The sequence below is a fragment of the Cottoperca gobio genome, unplaced genomic scaffold (genome assembly GCF_900634415.1).
Source record: "Cottoperca gobio unplaced genomic scaffold, fCotGob3.1 fCotGob3_441arrow_ctg1, whole genome shotgun sequence".
NCBI lineage: Eukaryota > Metazoa > Chordata > Actinopteri > Perciformes > Bovichtidae > Cottoperca > Cottoperca gobio.
This window is the reverse complement of record NW_021167013.1, coordinates 11,219-32,406: the sequence shown is the minus strand read 5'-3', so window position 1 is coordinate 32,406 and position 21,188 is coordinate 11,219. Positions and strand designations below refer to the sequence as shown.

The 21,188-nt window shown below is 45.3% G+C and overlaps 1 protein-coding gene across 3 annotated transcripts; it reads left to right on the top strand.

The window, feature by feature from the left end:
* Positions 1-1,640: 1,640 nt before the first annotated feature.
* On the top strand, positions 1,641-20,767 carry sec24b (SEC24 homolog B, COPII coat complex component). 3 transcript variants are annotated; one of them, XM_029428068.1, is made up of 24 exons: positions 1,641-1,973; positions 2,568-3,266; positions 3,951-4,094; positions 5,401-5,538; positions 9,789-9,872; positions 10,342-10,505; positions 10,654-10,838; positions 10,957-11,059; positions 12,368-12,491; positions 12,587-12,696; positions 13,022-13,134; positions 13,350-13,468; positions 13,750-13,805; positions 13,903-14,109; positions 14,474-14,597; positions 14,793-14,951; positions 15,107-15,280; positions 15,425-15,535; positions 15,683-15,858; positions 16,456-16,593; positions 17,171-17,275; positions 17,443-17,535; positions 18,112-18,215; positions 19,698-20,767. In XM_029428068.1, the coding sequence occupies exons 1-24, from the start codon at positions 1,880-1,882 to the stop codon at positions 19,810-19,812; spliced, it is 3,639 nt and encodes a 1,212-aa protein (XP_029283928.1). In that variant the 5' UTR covers positions 1,641-1,879; the 3' UTR covers positions 19,813-20,767. The 3 variants fall into 3 exon arrangements, with proteins under 3 accessions (XP_029283928.1, XP_029283927.1, XP_029283929.1); XM_029428067.1 differs by having other exon boundaries at positions 1,643-1,973; positions 12,365-12,491; XM_029428069.1 differs by lacking the exon at positions 5,401-5,538 and having other exon boundaries at positions 1,643-1,973; positions 12,365-12,491.
* Positions 20,768-21,188: the final 421 nt, after the last annotated feature.

Below are 21,188 nucleotides of genomic sequence, written 5' to 3'. Positions count from 1 at the left end.
CGACAATATAACCTCATTATAAACACTAATATTTAGGTGTTGTCTAATGTCTTTGTGTTAACAGACTTAAATCTGTGTTCAGGCTGCAGGTACTGCGGCTGTCCTTGGGACGGGTACAAACTCTGTTCCACTAAGTTCTGCTGTCAGCTGGTTCTGTCCTGTCCCGGCTGCAGACAGGCTGGACACACCGCCTGCTGCCCCGCCTGCCAAACCAAAGGACAGGCGCAGAGCGAGGCGTCCCCCGCTGCGCCGCATCACAAAGAGGCGTGCGAGTGCACTGACGGACGTCCCAGAATCCCTCAGGATGTGTAGCGATAGACGGGCTACGATTGGACATCAGGGCGTGCAGCCACATGAACACTGAAGCCTGAATATTTATCACAATGTTCGTCTAGAAGTAGTGGAAGGTGCTCAGCATGTTTTAAAGTCGCTCATTTTTATATGAATGTTGGGAATTCAGTCAAATCACAGTCGTCTGTGAATCTGATATCAGAAGATAAAACTGTTTCTTCATCTTTTATGGGATGAATGGGATTGTATCTTCTTCTTCTTTCAATCAGTGCTTTGGCGATTATTTATGTTAATTCTGTTTTTTTATTCCCCCAAAATGATCATAGTTTCACAGACGATGTTGCTCAACAATCTTAGTTAAGCTGCATAAAAGTGTAGATACAAATATACCAATGAATAGCAGTGTTGTTGCTTTCTCTGGTCAAAGCAGGTCAGAGACTGCAGCTGCTGCTGAAACGAGCAGCGACACATCTTATCAGGATAAACACATGTCAAAAAAAAACCACGCTTAAGCGCCACACAAGTAATGATAGGTGTAACGTTAAGTCTAATTTCAGTAGGTCTCAGCATGAGGGATTTTAATTCCTGAGCCTTCATGAAATAAAGATACAGTTGCATCATTTTATTCCTGTTTTAAGCCTAAGTACCACATTATGTTCCAGTTATTTATATAAGATACTTGTGGTGCTATTTAAGATTCAGTGTTGTTGAATCTGAAATAAGAATTATTGATTTCTAGAGGGGGAAGTCACATATAGCAGAAGCACAGGAAACAGGCTATGGAGGTAGGAAAGGTTTAAAGAACTGTTTACAATACAATTAATGAAGCAAACAAGTCATAAAAGGGAATTCAAAATCTATATACTTTGTATATTTTACAATAACTTAGGGCCATATAAACAATTTGTGCATTGTGCAAGTTACAAAATACATCCTAGGTATCATTGAGATGTGTGTCTATCTGTAGTATATCAGAATAAGGTTTATTGCTAAGTAAGTTTTCACTTGCATGCATTTGTTTTGGTATTTGGTGCATATAATCTTCGTATGAAGAGGAGGGCACAGTTGATTGCATTGATTAGTTATTAAAAAAAAAAAGACATTAAGAGCAGAAACACAAATAAAAATACATGCAAAGTCAAGAACATAAATATACAATATAAAAATAAATTAATATAATAAATATGTAAGATGTAAATGTGGAATTAGCTGTAAAGTTTTGTGCAGGATGTGCACAAGCCCACAGTAAAGAGAATATGTGCAGATACATTAATATTAGTTACATCATTTGGATTAAATAGATATTTTGGAGGTAAGTAGTACTACAACTGATGCATGGAATGAATTATGCACACTTGCATAGGACATCCAGCAGAGGGAGTGAACGGACCGGAGCCAGGAGTCAGTGGAGATCCTCCACATCCCGTCTGGAAGCTTCAGCTCTCAGCCGAGAGGACCTGCCAGGCTGCCGGGTCTTCACTGACCAGCAGCAACCTCTCTGCCGCATTTCTGGGGGTGAAGCCAGGCGCCGCTCATGTGTATTTACCCACCCGTGTATCTGTGGGCATAAGGACGGGAGGACCGAGCGATGTCTGCGCCGGGTTTCACAAACCTGAACAGCTCCGTCAGCTACAGCCAGAACTCAACGCCGAACGGCGGAGCTGCGCCCCCCTACCAGAATGGTAACGCAGGCCCGGATGATGCGATTAGCCAGCTCGCTAGCGTTAGCATGCTAACCCTCTGGGATGTCAGATAGTTTGTCAGGCGCTGGTTTGTTTATTTTTTGGTACAACTGTTCTCTGGCATTAACCAGAACAGTTGTATTAACTATAAATGAGGACAATGTGTAAATTCGGTAGAAACAGAAGGTTTCAGCGGAAGCTAGTCAGTTGCTAACTTCAGAGCTAACCTGAACCTCAAAGCGGTAGCTAGCGGCTAGCATTAGCTTTTAAGATAACGTACCACGATAGCTATCATTACAAGTGTTAGCAAAATAACAGGTGTGACAGACTGCGAAGCGTCAGTGTATAATACCTGCTTTATATTGACGCTCTGATAAAAGACAAGCTGATTAAATAATATGTAAATTATATATGTATTGATGGCTGTGCTGTCAGGGATGCATCTTCAGTTCACAGGGTTTTAACCCTCAACACTGAAGTTTGTTGTGTGCAGCTGAAGATGACCTCTGTTCAGTACTTTTATTTGTGAGCCTTGGTAGAAGTATAATATTTATTTGGTTCATGCACTTTACCTGCATTCCTTCCTCTTTGCAGGTCCAGCACAGACATACCAATCCATGCATCCACCTACAGGCTGCTATGGAGCTCCACCTCAACAACAGAACTACCCCACCATCCCTGACCACTCCACTCCTGTTCCCAACAAAGCACCCATCATGAACAGTGCCCACAGTGCTAACTACTACCAGAGCAACCATCATCAGCAGCAGCAGCAGCAGCAGCAGCACCCCTCTCAGCATCATGTAGCATCCTCATACAGTGCTCCCTCAAACTCTGCTCCTCCTTCTCAGCCATATGCACCTTCAGCTCCACCGCCATCAAATGCCCACTACAACCAACAGCCATTCCAGCAGCAGCAGCAGGAGCAGCATCCACCGTATGCTACTCCTGGATCCTACTATAGACAGCAGTCATACCCCGCTCCCCCAGCAGCACAGCACTCGCAGCAGCAGCAGCAACAGCAGCCCAGTTTAGTGCCTGCACCGGCTGGCGGCCCTGGAGCTCCCATCTACCCAATTGTTTCATACCCGTCTGCGCCAGGAAGTAGCCAGTACGGTACCCTGAGTTCTTCCCAGAACTCCTCCACGCATGGAGTCATGCCCACCCAGATGGGTGCTCCCCTACATCAGTACAGCAGCTCTCGGCCGGCCTCCACAACAGAAGTGCAGCCTGGGTACAGTGTGGCGCCTCCTAGTCAGATGGTGCCGACAGTCAATGGTCAAGGAAGCACAGGTATGTGTGAAGGGGTTAATAAAGAGAGAGTCCTTAAAACTAGTTTTAGTCCAGAGCACTATATGCATAAACATGCATACTAGCTGTAGTGATCAGTACATTATTATTGGTATCTGTCAACACTTGGATGATTGCAATTAGCATCTTCACCCCCAACATGATCATTTTTATTTTAATCACTCATCCCGTGTTCCCTTTAATTCTTGATGAAAACTTAGTATTTCTCACGTAACAAAGCATCCAAAAACATTAAAATTAATTAAAAACAACGGGAACCGCATTCAACATCAGCAAAACTATATTTAAACATCTGTTTACAAACTCAAAAACCTCATGCAGTCTTATTTATCCAGTCGTGTGCTCACTACTTCCCTAAACTCATGCATTTCCCCTGACGCCTTACTATTCAAAACACTTCCCTAAAAACAGGACTTGATGAGTAGCACGCCTGCTGGTTTTAGTGTCATGTGTTTGTGAAGAAGTGAGCGGCTGGATGAACGAGTCTTGGATTATACTGCACAAGGTGTGTGTGTGTGTGTGTGTGTGTGTGTGTGTGTGTGTGTGTGTGTGTGTGTGTGTGTGTGTGTGTGTGTGTGTGTGTGTGTGTGTGTGTGTGAGATCTTTAGGCACGAGGTCTTTGTTTACGCAGACTTCCTTTGTACCTCTTTTGTGGTTTCTTCACAGTCCACCAACACTATGACCAAAGCCATCAGGCTTCTCTGAGCTATGACTCCTACGGCGGCGTCGTTCACGGCAGTGGCGGCGCAGACCGACTGCACTCAGGAACCCAATCAACTTCAGTCCATTCCTCACCGGGACACCACCAAGGTAACAACGGGATTTTAATTTGAGGTTTTTACACATGCACAAAGAGATGAATCAACATTATTACAGCTGGTACCCATAAAATCCGGTTGTTGAATGTTAAAACCGAGGAGTGTTGGCAATCAGCCTCGTGTCTGTACGCTGTGCACAAACTGCAGCAAACTTCTCAGACAAAATATGAGTTGCAGATGTTTGAAAATAATACTCTACTAGAGTTTGTTAGAGGCGCTCTTTGGATGAGAGGACTCCTGCTTTTTGCTTCACTGCTTGCAGAAAACACACACCTGGGAATTAGTTTCATGTGTTTTGGTTTGAATTGGACTTTTTCTAACCTGCTGTACAAACATACTGACATAAAGTCAGAGGGAAAATGATGCACTCGTCTGGTGCAAAGTCTTCCACAATCCTGTTTAGATGTACAGTTTGAAATCCTGCGTGTGTGTGTGTGTGTGTTGTGTGTGTTCACAGCTGCGCTTGGTGCAGATTACATGTGGTATATTTCCAGGCACACAAACACACTTTCAAATGTGCAGGTGTGAGTGCGTTATACAAATGTGAGGGTTCCAGTTTGGAGCGACGGCCAGCTGCTGGTGTATTTTGTTTGTCACCTGTGATTTTTCCACCGTCAGCGAAGCGTGTTACGACCGAAGGACTTGCACCAATTTGGGTTGCAAAAACTTTGATGCTTTGCGTAGTCACAAAGAAAGAAATAGTTTAAAGCACAACATGTCTCCAGACTCTTCACTCTCTGGACAGTAAAAGGTGCGCCTCAGTCCCATCGGTATTCGCCTGAGGCAACATGTTTTACAGGAGTAAGTGAATTATAGGACAAACAAAGGACGCACCTCTTTTTATAGCCACATATTAAAAGGCTCGCTTTGTTGTTACAAGTCTTTCAAGTTCTTATTTAAAGTTGAATCTAGCGGTCGAGCAGTACGTTGCTTTAGTCCCGTGCTGGTGCTCCTGTCTCCAAACTAGGGCCGTGCCGACCGCCGTCTACTGTAGATAACACACTGACTCTGGATCAGCTCCTCATACAACTATCCTGAAACACATCCAAACTATCCCTTTTAATGTTGAGCAACACGCTAAGCACAGATGTAGCAAAACTCTAAATATCTTAACAGTGTTCTGGAAGGTCTAACTTTTATTAATTTAACTTAAAGATTTGGTCTTTGTCTGACATAAAATGGGGAAAGTTTATTATTGACTTGAGTTTCCTGCCTAGCCTCCGGCGCCCTGTCTGCTGTCGGTCGCTCAGTCCTGACCGTTTTCTCATCTTCCTCCCCCCCCCCCCCCCCTCCAACAGGCATGCAGTATGGATATGTTGCTAATAGTGGAGCTAGCTCTGCCTCTGCCACCACCTCAGGCCCAGCCGCTGCTCCCTCGTCATCCAGCTCTGAGGAAGATGATGATGATGATGAGGAGGAGGAGGATGAGGAAGCAGGTCTGCTTTAGCTTTTATCTCCCCGTTCATTCGCACTTTCTCCATCCCCATGAACTCATTCTTTCCTAATCATACTGTTGCTGTTAGACGTTTTGTATCCCCTTAAAGAAACAACCTCCACCCATCATGTTTCCCATTGGTGCAGCTCCATCACCTGCTCCGTGCTCTCCTCTTCTGTGTCACTTCTTCTCTACGTACCAACATGCTCCATCACTTACATCATGCTTTCCCTTTCTAATGGGCTCATCAGATTTCCCCAAAGCTCACGATCTTTCCCCTTCACTGTCATCCGTACTGACCCCGACTCCTCTTTTGAATATGTGTGTGTGTCCTGCTCTGAAAACTGATGTGAACCTTTGTCTCTCGGGAAGGTGACAGGTAAGTGTGTTAACATTTGGGAATCAACCTGAACCGTGCTCTAATCCTCGCACTCCAGCGTTGCTGAAACTAATGGTGATGAATGAGCAACAGTTTCAAAGCTTCTAAAATCTGAGGATTTGTTAAATTGTTTTCTCCGTGAGACAAAACTACAATTTGAATGTTCTGGAAGATTGCAATGACAGACTAATAACTCATTTTATTAAAATGATGAACTGCCCTGAATAAATAAAGGGTGAATAACTAAAGTATTTGTGTACACCTATAAAGATAATACTGCAGATTTACTCTTTTGTTTTGTTTTTTATATATAAAATGTTCACAGTTTTGGGACAGGTACATAGAAAGATAGGAATAGTAAAACAAATAAGCAAATTAAAAATACCATTAATAAAAAAGAAATAGAGTAAAAACTGATGTTTAAAATCTAAATTAATTAATAAAGTAAAAAAATAATATAAATATATATATATATATATATATATATATATATATATATATACAACAATTCAGAGTAAAACAAGATTAACAATATCATACTTTTGTAAAAGCAAATGTTTAATTGTTTGCTCTGTTTTGTTAATATGTAACACCAATATGTTGACGCTTGCAATCAATGAGGCTGAACTTAAATCTCTTAATCGTATTAAAATAACGAAGTATTCTGTGTGAAAACGTATCTTCTTTTACTTCTTAAGTATCTGGACCTCATATTACTGTACTGAGCTTTTACAGTCTCGTGCACATGTGTGTGTGTGTGTGTTCTGCACGTGTGTGTGTGTGTGTGTGTTCTGCTGATGACTGTCCCTCCGGCGCTGTGTCATCAGCCAGAGGTTAACATGTTTTTAAATATATCCGCTCCCCTGCCAGCCGGTGCTCTCTGTACATGTTTTCTGACTCTCCTGCTCCCCATGAGAGCGCACGTGTCCGACTTCACAGCTCGCACTCATTTACACCTTATTAAGAAGAGGAGCTTGTTTTAGCTTTCAGCTTTTCCCCTCGGGTCTCCCTGCTCTCTCCCTGCTCTCTCCCTTCTCTCTCCCTGCTCTCTCCCTTCTCTCTCTCTGCTCTCTCCCTGCTCTCTCCCTGCTCTCTCTCTGCTCTCTCCCTGCTCTCTCCCTTCTCTCTCCCTTCTCTCTCCTTCTCTCTCCCTTCTCTCTCCCTGCTCTCTCCCTTCTCTCTCCCTGCTCTCTCCCTTCTCTCTCCCTGCTCTCTCCCTGCTCTCTCTCTGCTCTCTCCCTGCTCTCTCCATGCACTCTCCCTGCTCTCTCCCTGCTCTCTCCCTTCTCTCTCCCTGCTCTCTCCCTGCTCTCTCCCTGCTCTCTCTCTGCTCTCTCCCTGCTCTCTCCCTGCTCTCTCTCTGCTCTCTCTCTGCTCTCTCCATGCACTCTCCCTGCTCTCCCTGCTCTCTCCTGCTCTCTCCCTGCTCTCTCCCTGCTCTCTCTCCTGCTCTCTCCTGCTCTCCCTCTCTCTCTGCTCTCTCTCTGCTCTCTCTCTGCTCTCTCTCCATGCACTCTCTCTGCTCTCTCCCTGCTCTCTCCCTGCTCTCTCCCTGCTCTCTCTCCCTGCTCTCTCCCTGCACTCTCCCTGCTCTCTCCCTGCACTCTCCCTGCTCTCTCCCTGCTCTCTCTCTCTGCTCTCTCCCTGCACTCTCTCTGCTCTCTCTCTGCTCTCTCTCTGCTCTCTCTCTGCTCTCTCCCTGCTCTCTCCCTGCTCTCTCCCTGCTCTCTCCCTGCACTCTCCCTGCACTCTCCCTGCACTCTCCCTGCACTCTCCCTGCTCTCTCTCTGCTCTCTCCCTGCACTCTCCTGCACTCTCCCTGCTCTCTCCCTGCTCTCTCCCTGCTCTCTCCCTGCTCTCTCCCTGCACTCTCCCTGCACTCTCCCTGCACTCTCCCTGCTCTCTCTCTGCTCTCTCCCTGCACTCTCCCTGCACTCTCCCTGCTCTCTCTCCCTGCACTCTCCCTGCTCTCTCCCTGCTCTCTCCCTGCTCTCTCCCTGCACTCTCCCTGCACTCTCCCTGCACTCTCCCTGCTCTCTCTCCCTGCACTCTCCCTGCCTCTCCCTGCTCTCTCCCTGCTCTCTCCTCTCTTGCAGGTTTCCTGCTGCAACGATATACCAGTTGTTGTTTTCTGCATGCCGTGATAACATCTACATATGACTTGATGGCAAATGTATTCAAAGTTGTATATAAATAATCAACTTGTGTTATGCAGCACTCTAATTTACTTTAAGATTTTTATTTATTACATTTTGGTTGAAATCGTGCATTTGGACGGCAGAATGATGTAAAATAATTATGATTTTTATGTCATAAAGGGCAACAATGACCGTTTAATGTGACGTTAGCTTCGACCTTCAGTGAGATTTATTATTTATTTTTCCCCAGATCATATTTTGAGGGATTCTTTCCCCTGATGTTTGAAATCAGGAGGCATTTAGATTCACAATCACATTTGTTGACACTTGATTGTGTTTGATGGTACGATTCTAAAACCAAGATCTTAAAGTTGTTTTATTTTTAGCAAACCTCAAAGAGCAGAAACTCCTCACATTACAACAGAACATTTAAATATATGCATTTTCAGATCACATGCGGTGCACTTTGTCTTCTTCTGTCCTATTTTTCAAAAGTCACGACGTCTCAAGTGAACGACACGTGACGTCCCTGTTTGTGTCTTGTAACACCTTCTGTACGATGTCGAGGCTCCGCAGCTCCACGTCCATACTTATTGTAGATAATCAGATGAGGTTATGAAGGGACGCAATGCAGCTTTAATGATCAAGAACCAGAGGTGGAGACCGAAATGTATTAAGATCTACAGTTGAGGCTTAGAAGAAAAAAGGAAATGGGAAAACTGTCTGCTGCAAGGCAACGCTTGTTTTACTATCATAACCCGGGTTCGTTTATTAATCTATGAGCTGACCCAAGAAAGGAGAAGAACTGTGGAGGAGGAGGAGGAGGCTAAGCTGTCCTGGTGTCCTCCTCCAGACCAGATAATCCAATATCTGCTCCGAATTAGTCGGAGATAAGTGGATCCCGTCACACGTCCAATGAGCTCGCTGCCAGAGTTCTGTCGTGTCTTGGTTTGCTGTTGTTGATCCCTCCTTCTGGCTCGCGAGGATTAATGAGTTCATTCAAATATTCTACACTTGCAATCCTTCTGGAAAACCTATTTGTTATTGGACATGAGAGGAACTTCAGTGGCTGCAATACATCCTAGTGCAATGCATCTGCAAGAGTTCCAGACAGGAAGCGTGAGCACAGAGCAAGTGGGAGGATGTTATGATGCCTCATCTACAAGACCTGATGACTTTTGTTTTGAATCGATGCTGCAGCTAACGATCAGTTTCATTCAGTGTGTGAGTGAGAGAGAGTTTGAATGAAGACGATGGACAGAGAAGAGGGCGTTCAGAGGAGAGAGATGATGATCATGACATTATGTAGCATCACTGAGTCTTTGTGTTTTGCATATTGCTCCTCTGCTCCCTCCGTGCTCAGAAGTCTGAACGCTAGCGTAAGACTTAAGTGCATCGTTGCATCATGTTCTCATCTCTCCGCCTGAGGCCTGAGGGGAGTCCGCAGCACTCTGCATGGCCAAACTAAACAAAACATATTCCCTTTTAATGTTTCCTCTTTTGTTCTTTCCCTCTTCATTCATTTCATCTTTACCTTCCTTCCTTTGTTATTATTGACTTTCATATCCTCAGTTTTATCTTTCAACTGGTTTTGTTTCACTGGTGTTGCTTCTTTAGTTGTACTTTGTCCTCTCATGCTTTTTGTTTTGCTATCCCCGTGGGTCCTTCTTTGAATATATGAATTTAATTCTTTACTTGTTCAGTGTTTAACTCGTCGTTCTCTCCGCCTCTCAGGTGGTGACACTTCCTCCTCCAGTACTGGCAGTGCTTCTCCGGTGCCCAACAGCTATGATTCCCTGGAAGGGGGCAGCTATCCAGGTATGATCACACACACACACACACACACACACACTGTTCATCTAAATAACAGGCACACACACTTAATATATCGTGTTACAAAACTGCTTACCAGGACCTTCTTTGAGTGTCAGTGATCCTGAACAGTACATCGCGCTGCCAGGTCGTTTGCTAACATTACATGCAGCCAGGTGTCAACAGCTGTTTAACCTTGTTGCATGTTGGTGCTGATCACAGATGCATCCAAACGGCCGTACAAGTTGACGGGTTGAAGTTATGTTGCAGCAAGTTAAAGAGATACGGGAGAGGGGACACTTCTGCAGATGATGAGATGCACTTCATTTATGTAAAAGTCTGTGACATATACATTTCCAACATAAATATATATTTCCAAAGTGCACTGTGCAGCTACATCGACCTGTAACCGACGGCTGTAATCGGGTCCAAACACGCATCTCATTTCTGTAATGCTGAACTCTCTCTCGCTCAGATTCGATGCCGCCCTCCAGCGATATGACCAACCAGGTGGCGCCCTACAGTAGCTATGGTTACCCCAGCATGCAGCCAACCTATGGGCAGGGGCCGGCCGCCCTCACTGACGCGTCCCCCGCTCACAACCCGTACGGCCAGCCTCCCTACCAGCAGTACTCCCAGGTGAGTAACATAAGTGCTGAAGTGTTTCTGGTTTCATATCTCACATCCTACGTTTAGTTTAAATTATAAAATGTGAGTTAATTAATAATTACTGGAAAATAAAACACTTGATACAATAAGATGCACGTTCTCGCTCCCTCCTCTGCAGCCATTCCCAAACCTGTCCCAGCTGTCAGCAGCCCTGGGGGGGCTGAGCGGGGTGCCGGAGCTGGAGGTGGAGGCCCTCAGCCCGATCAACCTGATGCAGGAGAGGTGCCTGCTGCCCCCCCGGCCCCTCGAAGCCCCCGAACCCAACCTCAGCCCCGACCTCAAGAAAGTCAACTGTCATCCACAGTAAGTAAAGTGAACTTTAACTATTAGGCTGTATGTTGAAGACACTACACACTGAAGATCACTCTGTCATCGTGTGTGTGTGTGTGTGTGTGTGTGTGTGTGTGTCTCTGCTGAGCAGGACTTTCAGGAGTACCCTGACCAGCATCCCCCAGACTCAGGCTCTACTCAACAAGGCCAGGCTCCCTCTGGGCCTCCTCCTCCACCCCTTCAGAGACTTACAGGTAGGATGTGATGTCCAGACACAAACCTGCTTCTGTCGTATGGATACACTTTCTCTTCATTTTAAACCCATTATGCTCATTTAAATGTTTTAAATCTCACGCTATGCATATGCAGTAACTACAGTCATCAGTGACTTCATGCATTGTACATAACATGACCTTTTTAAGGTTTCAGCTACAAGCGTGATGTCACGTCACGTGTTGTGCAAAATGCACTTTTTCATTCTATTTTGCGTATTTGAGGGTCAGCAGCAAAGTTGATGTTGCCAAATCTTCTTTAAAACAACATTTACATTATTAAACTCAGGATGTTATACAATGCAACTGTTTTAGGAAACAGAAGCAACAGCAGTAAAAGTTTTGTTACGTCACTGGGGGAAGAAAACATTGAACGTATAATGCAAAGCTCAGTCCAGTCACGCGCAACACACTGAACCGGTGTGAGTCGAGCAGCTGCAGTGACGGCCGGACACACGGGAGGAGATGAAGAGGTGCAGGAAGATAAGTGTGTATTTATAGCAGTGTGTGTGTTGATGTCAGGAGGTTTGAAGCGACGGAGAACAGGGCTGCACTGATGCCACGTCAGAAACAAAGTAGGAAGTGGAACGCCAGCCAAATGGTTGTGGCCGGAAACTTTGTTCACTGAAGCGCCAACGATGGCTGCAACAAAGTGTGAGAGGGTCGAGTATGTTTTTAATTCCGTTTACAAGAGACTCGCTGAATAAAATATGATTTTGCTTTTAGTTGTTTTCACCTCGTAAAACAGATTCACAGCCTTGAAGTGTTGAATCGGCTGCTTTCACACTCGCTTCACACGACGCCGCTCTGCGCTTCATATCATTTGTGTTTGAATCCTGAAACAGACTTTTATTCTCTGTGAATCCAAAACAAATGCGTGGAGTCTAAAACTAATAATATTACTGGAGCCTGAAGTTTACACACGATGATGCACAAAAACACAAGAAGCATTGAAATGTTGATTTTTAGAATTTGAATGCAGCTTGAAACTTTGCGGTCCAGCCCTTTAATACGCTCTCGGGTATACTGCAGAATAAATGGCCTACGCTCGAAGAAGACCTTTGTACAGACTTCTCTGGTGACGCTGCTTCATGAAGTCACGACAGCAGAAGACGAGTTCAAACCAAACATTCCTCAAACGGAAACAAAGCTTCTGTTCAGTCGTCCGCTGAGCGACGACCAGAGGAAGGTTTTAGAAAAGGTCAGCGCTCACACCACACGATTGTTCTTTCCCTCAGGACTTACTCCGTCTTCTCTCCGTGTCTTGTTTCCTTCCTCTCTTTGCAGCAGTTACCGGTGATCACGTCGAACACGATAGTGCGCTGTCGCTCCTGTCGCACCTACATCAACCCCTTCGTCACCTTCCTGGATCAGCGCAGGTGGAAGTGCAACCTGTGTTACCGGGTCAATGACGGTACGAGCTATAATTATTCTATTATTTCATCACTTTGTGTCCCTCACAGTTCTGCAGATGTGAAACCCGCTCTCTCTTCTTCCTCTCTCGTTTAGTACCAGATGAGTTTATGTACAACCCGGTCACCAGGTCGTACGGCGAGCCACACAAGAGACCAGAAGTCCAAAACGCCACCGTGGAGTTCATTGCCTCCTCAGACTACATGGTAAACTATCTTCTCACACGTTCAGCTGCTCTTGTGGACACGGGTCGGTTCTGTGTCGGTGTATTGTTCGGGCACGTCTTGTTTCTCTTGATGCGTCCGTCCCCTTCGTCACGCCGGGACAACTGTATTTCTGAATGAACAGAGAAGAAGTAACATCAACTCATGAAGCATTTATGCAACAGCACATGCAGTGGCAGTGTTTGTCCTCCAGAGGGCAGGCTTTCCTCAGAAGGCAAAGTGTTTAATGTAGAAGAGAGACATCCCACTGACCCTGTGTGTTTCCTCTCGTGTGTGTGTGTGTGTGTGTTTCCTCTCCTGTGTGCAGCTGCGGCCCCCCCAGCCAGCGGCCTACCTGTTTGTCCTCGACGTGTCTCACAATGCTGTGGAATCGGGCTACCTTAAGTACTTCTGTGAATCACTTATGGACAACATGGATAAGTGAGTGCTGTTGATAATCAACACGTGTGTGTGTGTGTGTGTGTGTGTGTGTGTGTGTGTGTGTGTGTGTGTGTGTGTGTGTGTGTGTGTGTGTGTGTGTGTGTAATGACAGAAGAAACAAACCTCTAAATCTCCTTTAAAATATTTATTTGTATGATTTCTTCAGAGCGAATTCTCTGATATTTGTTTTTGGGGGGGGGTTTTTCCACATTCAGGTTGCCCGGGGATACACGCACGAGGGTGGGCTTCGTCACCTTCGACAACACCATCCACTTCTACAACCTCCAGGAGGGACTGTCCCAGCCGCAGATGCTTGTGGTGTCGGACATCGACGGTACGTGGCTTTGTTTAATAGGAAGTGGCTGAATGTGCTGAGAGCTCATGAAGAGACGAGTGCTGCTCAGAAACTGCTCAGAACAGTCCAGTAAAGGTGTCGACAGGTTGGGGGGCTCCTCGGGTCACTGGTGCAAGTTCAGGATTAATGACATTTGTCATGATTTATCCCTCAGCTGACGATTTCTTTAAATGTCTTTGTGATTTCTTTAAATGTAATATAGAAGACACTTTCCACATCTTTGAAATAAAGTGTAATATCAGTGTTCTGTTGCTTCCCAGACGTCTTCATACCGTCTCATGACAGTTTAATGGTGAACCTGAAGGAAAGCAAAGAGGTAACACTTTGTAACACTTTGTACCACTGCAGTAACACGTTGTGCAGTCGCACTCGTTTCTTCATTGCTCTCATTGTCTCCGGTCTTCCTCCTCCAGCTGGTGAAGGACCTGCTGACGTCTCTGCCGGGCATGTTCAGCCAGAGCAGGGAGACCCACAGCGCTCTCGGCCCGGCGTTACAAGCCGCCTTCAAGCTCATGTCGCCCACCGGGGGCCGCGTCACGGTGTTTCAGACGCAGCTGCCGACGCTGGGTGCCGGTTCGCTGCAGTCGAGGGAAGACCCCAACCAGCGCTCGAGCAGCAAGGTGCGAAGGAGAAGTCTTATGCTCTTTCTCTTTGATGATAAAAGTTTGACGTATTTAGATTTTCACCACCATTTTGTTTTGAACCATTTCACCTCTAAACAGCGCTGGTGCTGTGTGACGCCTGAACTCAACCATGTGACGGGTGAAATGTAGAAAAGCACCCGCTGCTGTGGGGATTTATACGTATTGTCTCAGTGCTGTTATATTTATATTCCTTAACTTTAATCACCGGCAATAACTTGTTGTTTAAGTGATGTTCTGTCGGGAGGACGTTGGGCTGAAGTAAAGTATTGTGTTGAGTCGGCAGCCTTTCCACACCAGACATCATGTAGCGGACGCTGTGTAATCTCATCTGTGTTTCCAGGGAGTGCAGCACCTCGGCCCGGCCACAGACTTCTATAAGAAGTTCGCACTGGACTGCTCAGGGCAACAGATCGGAGTGGATCTGTTCCTGCTCAGCTCGCAGTACACTGACCTCGCCTCGCTAGGTGAGCAAATAACATTTCAATGCTCATCTTTTACGCCACTAAAGAGCCACGGGTCTTAGGGAGAGCAAGTTTGTTCATGCTCCGACTTCAAACTTGGATTGAGAGTGAAGTATCTTATGGAATTTTATAAGTGTAATAATAACTACTTGAATTGTAAATGAATACGTTCCCGCTCTTCTTCCTGCTCTTCGTCAGGATGCATGTCCAAGTATTCTGCGGGCAGCATCTTTTACTACCCCTCCTTCCATTACATCCAAAACCCGGCTCAACTGGAGAAGTTCCAGAAAGACCTGGAGCGCTACATCAGCAGGAAGATCGGCTTTGAGGCGGTCATGAGAATACGATGCACTAAAGGTAACGACGACACGGACGCGTCTCGGGAGGCGTAGTGAACAGAAAGCACGAGCGCTGAGAGGAGAGATCTTTTCAGGTTGAGCTGCGATATGTTTGATTTAGAAATGAATCCTTGTTTTTCGTTTCCTTCGTCCCCGCCCTCACGCTCTGCTCAGGTTTATCCATCCACACGTTCCACGGTAACTTCTTTGTGCGCTCCACCGACCTGCTGTCCCTCGCCAATGTGAACCCTGACTCTGCCTTCGCTGTCCAGATGTCAATTGAAGACTCTCTGGCGGACTCGTCTCTGGCCTGCTTCCAGGCTGCTCTGCTCTACACCTCCAGTAAAGGTAGACACACACACACACACACACACACACACACACACACACACAGGTCACTTGCTCCAGCAGGAGACGCACGCGGTGTTCTTGATAATGCTACATGTATGTAAATAGTATCTCCGATTATTCATCCGTCTTTCCCTTTTTTAGGAAAAAGGCGAATCCGGGTCCACACTCTGTGTCTGCCGGTGGTCAACCAGCTGAGTGACGTGTACGCCGGCGCTGATGTTCAGGCCATCACTTGTCTGTTAGCCAACATGGGTGAGTTACAGATGCATATACATGTACATGTATATAACAATACTTTGTGTTGATGCAGGTGTTTCACAGGCAGTTCAGATGTGCTAATATGTAATATTGCGTGCAGTGAAACTCGTCTCCATCGAACTTCTTTTTTGCACATTTCAGCCATCGACCGTGCGATAACGTCCAGCCTGTCGGACGCTCGTGATGCTCTGACCAACGCGGTGGTGGATCTGGTGACCGCCTACAAGAGCAACGTCTCCAACATGCAGCAGTCCGGCCTCGTCGTCCCCACTTCCATGTGCCTCTTCCCCATTTACATCCTCGCTCTGCTCAAACAGGTTCGCCATCAGCACACGACGCACACGTTCCACATAACACCCAATAATCCACCCTCACGTCAGCATTACACATCCTAAAACATGAACCGCTTTCACATCATTACCCCTCCCTCTACACACACACACACACACACACACACACACACACACACACACACACACACACACACACACACACACACACACACACACACACACACACAATAAAACAGACTCCTTAAATGTTCAATGACTTCATGTATTCATCCGCCCAGGACTTGTTCATTCATACACCTAGGGTGTGTCTACTTTCTCTCGCCTCTGCGTCAGCCAGCCAGGTGACGGCGTCGACACGCTCCGCTCAAACTCTTTTCTTTTGGGATACAGTGACGGGACGCGGTGACAGTTAATGGCACTCCCTTTATGGGCGTGTTTCAGCTGTAATAACGTTTGTAATGAAGTGATTTGTGGACGTATCTTCAGCAGATGTTTCTTTCAATCCTCTAATTCAAAGCAGTAGATGTTGAACTCGGCATCAGTAACTGTTGTGACTGTGAAGCGACATCAGGCAAAATAAATAAAGATTAACACGTTAAAAACATTTGCTTTTCTTTCCAGAAAGCCTTGCGGACCGGCACCTGCACGCGGCTGGATGAGCGGGTCTTCGCCATGTGTGAGTTCAAGACGCAGCCGCTGCAGCAGCTGATGCGGATGGTTCATCCGGACCTGTACCGGCTGGACAAACTGTCGGACCAGGTGAGACACTCGACTGAGCGCCGTTATATTTAGGGGACAAGTAGATAAATCTGCCAAATATTTACTAAATTAATTTATTAAAGTTTGATTTTTTTTAAATGCAGAAAAAAGCAAAGAAAAATTATTATTATTATTATTATTATTATTATTATTATTATTATATTATTTCTTTATTATTATATTTTTATTTTATTATTATTATATTTTATTATTATCAAAATGAGTAATTAATGTGTAATTAATTTGCCAAAAAAGACGATACACATAAAAAAGATGAATTTGACCATTTATACTTATACTTAGATATCGAGATAATTAAGTTATCATGAATTATTTTGGCCACCATAATTATGTAGAAATCTGATATTGTGACGGCTCTACTGCCCACGAATAACTAGTTTATATTTATTTGTATTACTTTGTGTACTTGTGTGTATATATAGATTTCTATACATATTTTGTTTTCAACGGCCCTGAACAATCCCTCTCACTGTTTCTGTGTGTATATAAATTACAATCTTTATACATAAACGTGTGTGTCCTCCAACTAATCCATTGCACTCGGTCTCACCTGCAGGGGGTGCTCCATCTGAACGACACGGTGGTTCCCCAACCCCACCTGCTCCACCTGAGTGCTGAGAATCTGAGCAGAGATGGAGTCTTCCTCATGGACTGTGGCAACGTAAGCATTTAATATGATTTATTCATAACACTCTGCTTTCGACACATTTGTCTTGACGGTTGTGAACTTCTGGAATCATTTCAAGTGATGTAGAAGATGTAAATATGTTTAATCTGAGCGTCAGGAAGATCAGGCGCTCTGTTCTGACTCTGTTTCTGTCCGTGCAGGTGTTTTATCTTTGGATCGGCAAAAACTGCAACGAGATGTTCATCCGAGATGTTCTGGGCTGCCCCAACTACGCTTCGATACCGCCAAACATGGTCAGTAACGCGCTTCAGAATGAGAAGTCAGAGAACAGGAGCACATTTCACCCACGTCAGGAAGTGAGGGAGAATAAGTGATCCGGGAAATGGTGGTATTGTTTTACACGCCACCGCCCAGCGGCTGCAGGAGTGATGCAATGCAGCATTGTACATATTTCCCCTGAACACGAGTCGCTGGTTTGCTCCACAATTGTGTGTGTGTGTGTGTGTGTGTGTGTGTGTGTGAGAGTGTGTATGAGTAAAAAGAAAACTACTCGTGCAGCAAAACAGATTTGCTGGTGTAGCTTTTCTGAACAAACTGTGCACTGTGTCATTAGCACCCTGTGGGCGTGATGGGGACGTGCAGAACAAAGGGCGCCCGTCAGCACTTGTTTATGCTGCTTATTGTGTTTTTATAGAAAGGGGTCCGTGCATCCCAGAGCCACCTCTGAACTCCTCACTTTAAACCACAGGCATGTTTCTGTTAACCGCGTCGTGAATCTACACTATGATCCGTTTCCCTTCTGAGACGCACAGCGGTGACAACAATGCCGGTGTTTATGTTCTCCTCCTCGTTCTCTCTATGAATCCCAGAACCACATTCCTGAGCTGGAGACTCCTCTGTCTGAGAGAGTGCGAGCGTTCCTCGACTGGCTGCAGGACAACCGAGCGTTCAGCTCCATGATGCTCGTCGTCAAGTAAGCACCGCCGCACATCTGGATCAACATCTGACTTCCACTAACACTCGCGCATCTCCTAACATCCAGAAGTTTCTTCTTCTTCTTCTTCTAAACGTTTGACCTCAAAGGTTTCACTTCCTCATCCACCAACGTTACCAACGTCATTTATAAGATTGAAGTTCAGTAGAAAAACATAACGCTCATGGAAACATGACGGTACAACCTCTCAAACTAAGAGAAGAGAATAAAGAGCTTCTGTGCGATCACTAAAGTTTGTCTCCTGAGTAAACGGCTGAGATGTGGACGAGGAAATACCTTCAGGTGTTGTTCTCTGTGTATTTTTAGAGCTCTGAAGCATCCAAACAATCCTCACTTTGTTCTGAACTCCACCCAAAAGGAATGTAAACGTTTCACACTTCATGGCTGTCGAGTTACGACGACACGCTCGCCAACAAATACATCAAACATTCTCTGCGTCCAGTTTTTCAATCAGAGGATTTCCTGCTTTTCTGTTTTATATCTTTGCAACTTGAATGCATTTAGTTTAAGACTTTAAAAGAGGAATCCCATCCGCCCCCCAACAGATGAGTCCGTATGAGACTCATAAGTAGTTGCAGCCTTCAGTGTCCAACAGTACGAATGTGTTTGTCCCAACACGGGGAGACCGAAGCTTCACGGGGGCTCTTTTAAGGAGTGGAAGACAACTTTGTAAACATCCAGTTGGTCTTTATCTCAGGATTTCAAACTCTCTGCTGCACAGCCTCGTGACGCATTAGAACAACCTAAGAGCGAACAGAGCGGCCACAGGAAGAAGAAACATTTAAAAAGCCTTTTCCGTCTGTGTTATTGTTAAAATACTTTTTCTTTACAAAACAATAAAGAAAGAAATGTTTTGATGCCAGAGTCACAGGAAATAATCTGCTCCAAATCATTAGTTTTACACACTTCCTGCCGTTGAGTGTCCGGTTTATCAGCTGTTCTGTACGGTGTTGGCTCCTTTAAGGGGAACGGTAACGCTGCCAAAGTAAATCTGTTTCACCGTAGTTTTAGTTTTTGTTGTCGGCCTTCTGCACAGCGATCTGCTCTCGACTGGCACGACACAGACGTCGGGTGTGACCTGTTTTGTCTGAGGTTGACGGACGAATATTTCCAGCGTAAACAAACGAGTGCAGCAGCAGCAGCAGCAGTGACAGCGGTGGTAAAGTCTTCCACAGGGAACGCATTGTTTCTGCTTCCTCTCGCTCCTCCTCTGTGCCACTGCATTGTCGCTCCGCCACATGTTCACACACAAACAACTAAAACAAAAAGTTTGCAAAGATGCAAAGTCTTTATGCAAGCTGGGTGGGTGATTCATCCCCATGTGTGGAAAGAATTAAGGATATTGGCTTTTATTCTTCTTGCGTCAACAGTTGAGACGTTTTGAGACTCTATTTGCACTAATATAGTTTTTGTATGCATCTTCATCCCGCTAACACTTTGTTTTTCTTCCTCCTCCCGCAGGGACGATGCTTCGGCTAAAGCTACTTTCTTCCCGTACCTGGTGGAGGATCGGTCCGAGTCGGGTTCATCCTACCATGAATTCCTGGAGCACATTCAGCAGCAAATGTCCAAGTAGGCTCCCGTCATACAGAGAGAAACTTTGGCCGCTAGAATCCTCAAACCAGAGCGAGAAAGGATTTCGGCCTCGTAGAGAGAAAACTAGCGTTAGAAATGGCGGACACCCATCGCTCCTTCAGACCAGTTTTAGCGAGGCGGGTTACTTCCCGTTCCTCCAGAGAGTCTTATTAAACAGATCCACCCTCCGGGGCCCATTGGTCAGCCGGGATCTGACCGTCAGTAGGGGAGGAGGGTGATAGTTGTAGAAAAGAAGTTATAAATAAATGAAGAATGGGGATATGTTGCACTCCAAAATGAATTATTGAACGCGCTCCTCCAGCGTCTCCTCGCTGCCTCTTAACCACCGTCAAACCCCCGTTTAGCCTCTCGTCAAAACCTTCGCTCCTGAGAAAAGAAGGGGAAAGTCGAGCCAAGAAGAAGCCACTTCAACACGTCTTTAGTTGTTTTTTGTGAGCCTCACACGTAGCTAGTGCTGTCTTTTTTTAATTACTATTATTATTATTATTATTATTTTTATAATTTATTCCCCCCCTCACTCCCTCGGCTTTATTTAAAGACTTTTCTTTTTAAATACACTGGAGAACAGAAACAAGGATTCATTCTGTAGTTTTTCCAGCATGAAATACGAAACGCATGTCACCGTTTTGTTCGCTGCTAGTCTGAGCGCAGACGACAACCGTCTGCGTCACGGGAATATAATTCGACAGTGGTTGGATGTTGAAAACCCCCCTGTTGGCCCCCTCTTCTCTCCTCCACTGTGTGAACTCCTGATTTGTCGAGATCAAACCCCCCCCCCTCCCCTCCCCTCCCCACACTGTCAAAAATCTCCTAATTTGTTTTATTATTTTCCAGGCGCTAACTGAAGTTGCTATCCACTTTGTAACTATTGAAAAAGAATCTTTTATGTGCGATAATTTATGAACCAGCTTATTAAATAAAAAACAAAAACAGAACTCTGCTTGTTTCATGTGATGGTGCCATCAGTGACATTAAAGAGGATTTATTCTATTAGTCTCTTTACGAGCTGCGGCCCCCGTGTTCCCACACTTTACACAAACTGTCGGCTGCCTCTGATCTTTGAAACATGTTGACGTCACGATCCTCAGAAATCTGGACTTTCAGTTCAGTTCACGATGACTTGCTCTCGTGTTTCGACACGTTTACATCATCCGTCACCGCTTTACACCTCGATGGTCTGATGACTTTTCATAGCAGCATAACACAGAAGAGTAAAGCATTCACTTCAGGACAAAATATATATATTTTCCAAATAAACAAGATTAATATCTCAGAATTAGAAACCTCCAAATCTTAAGAAGCAAATGTCCCAAGTTTTATATATATATATATATATATATATATATATATATATAT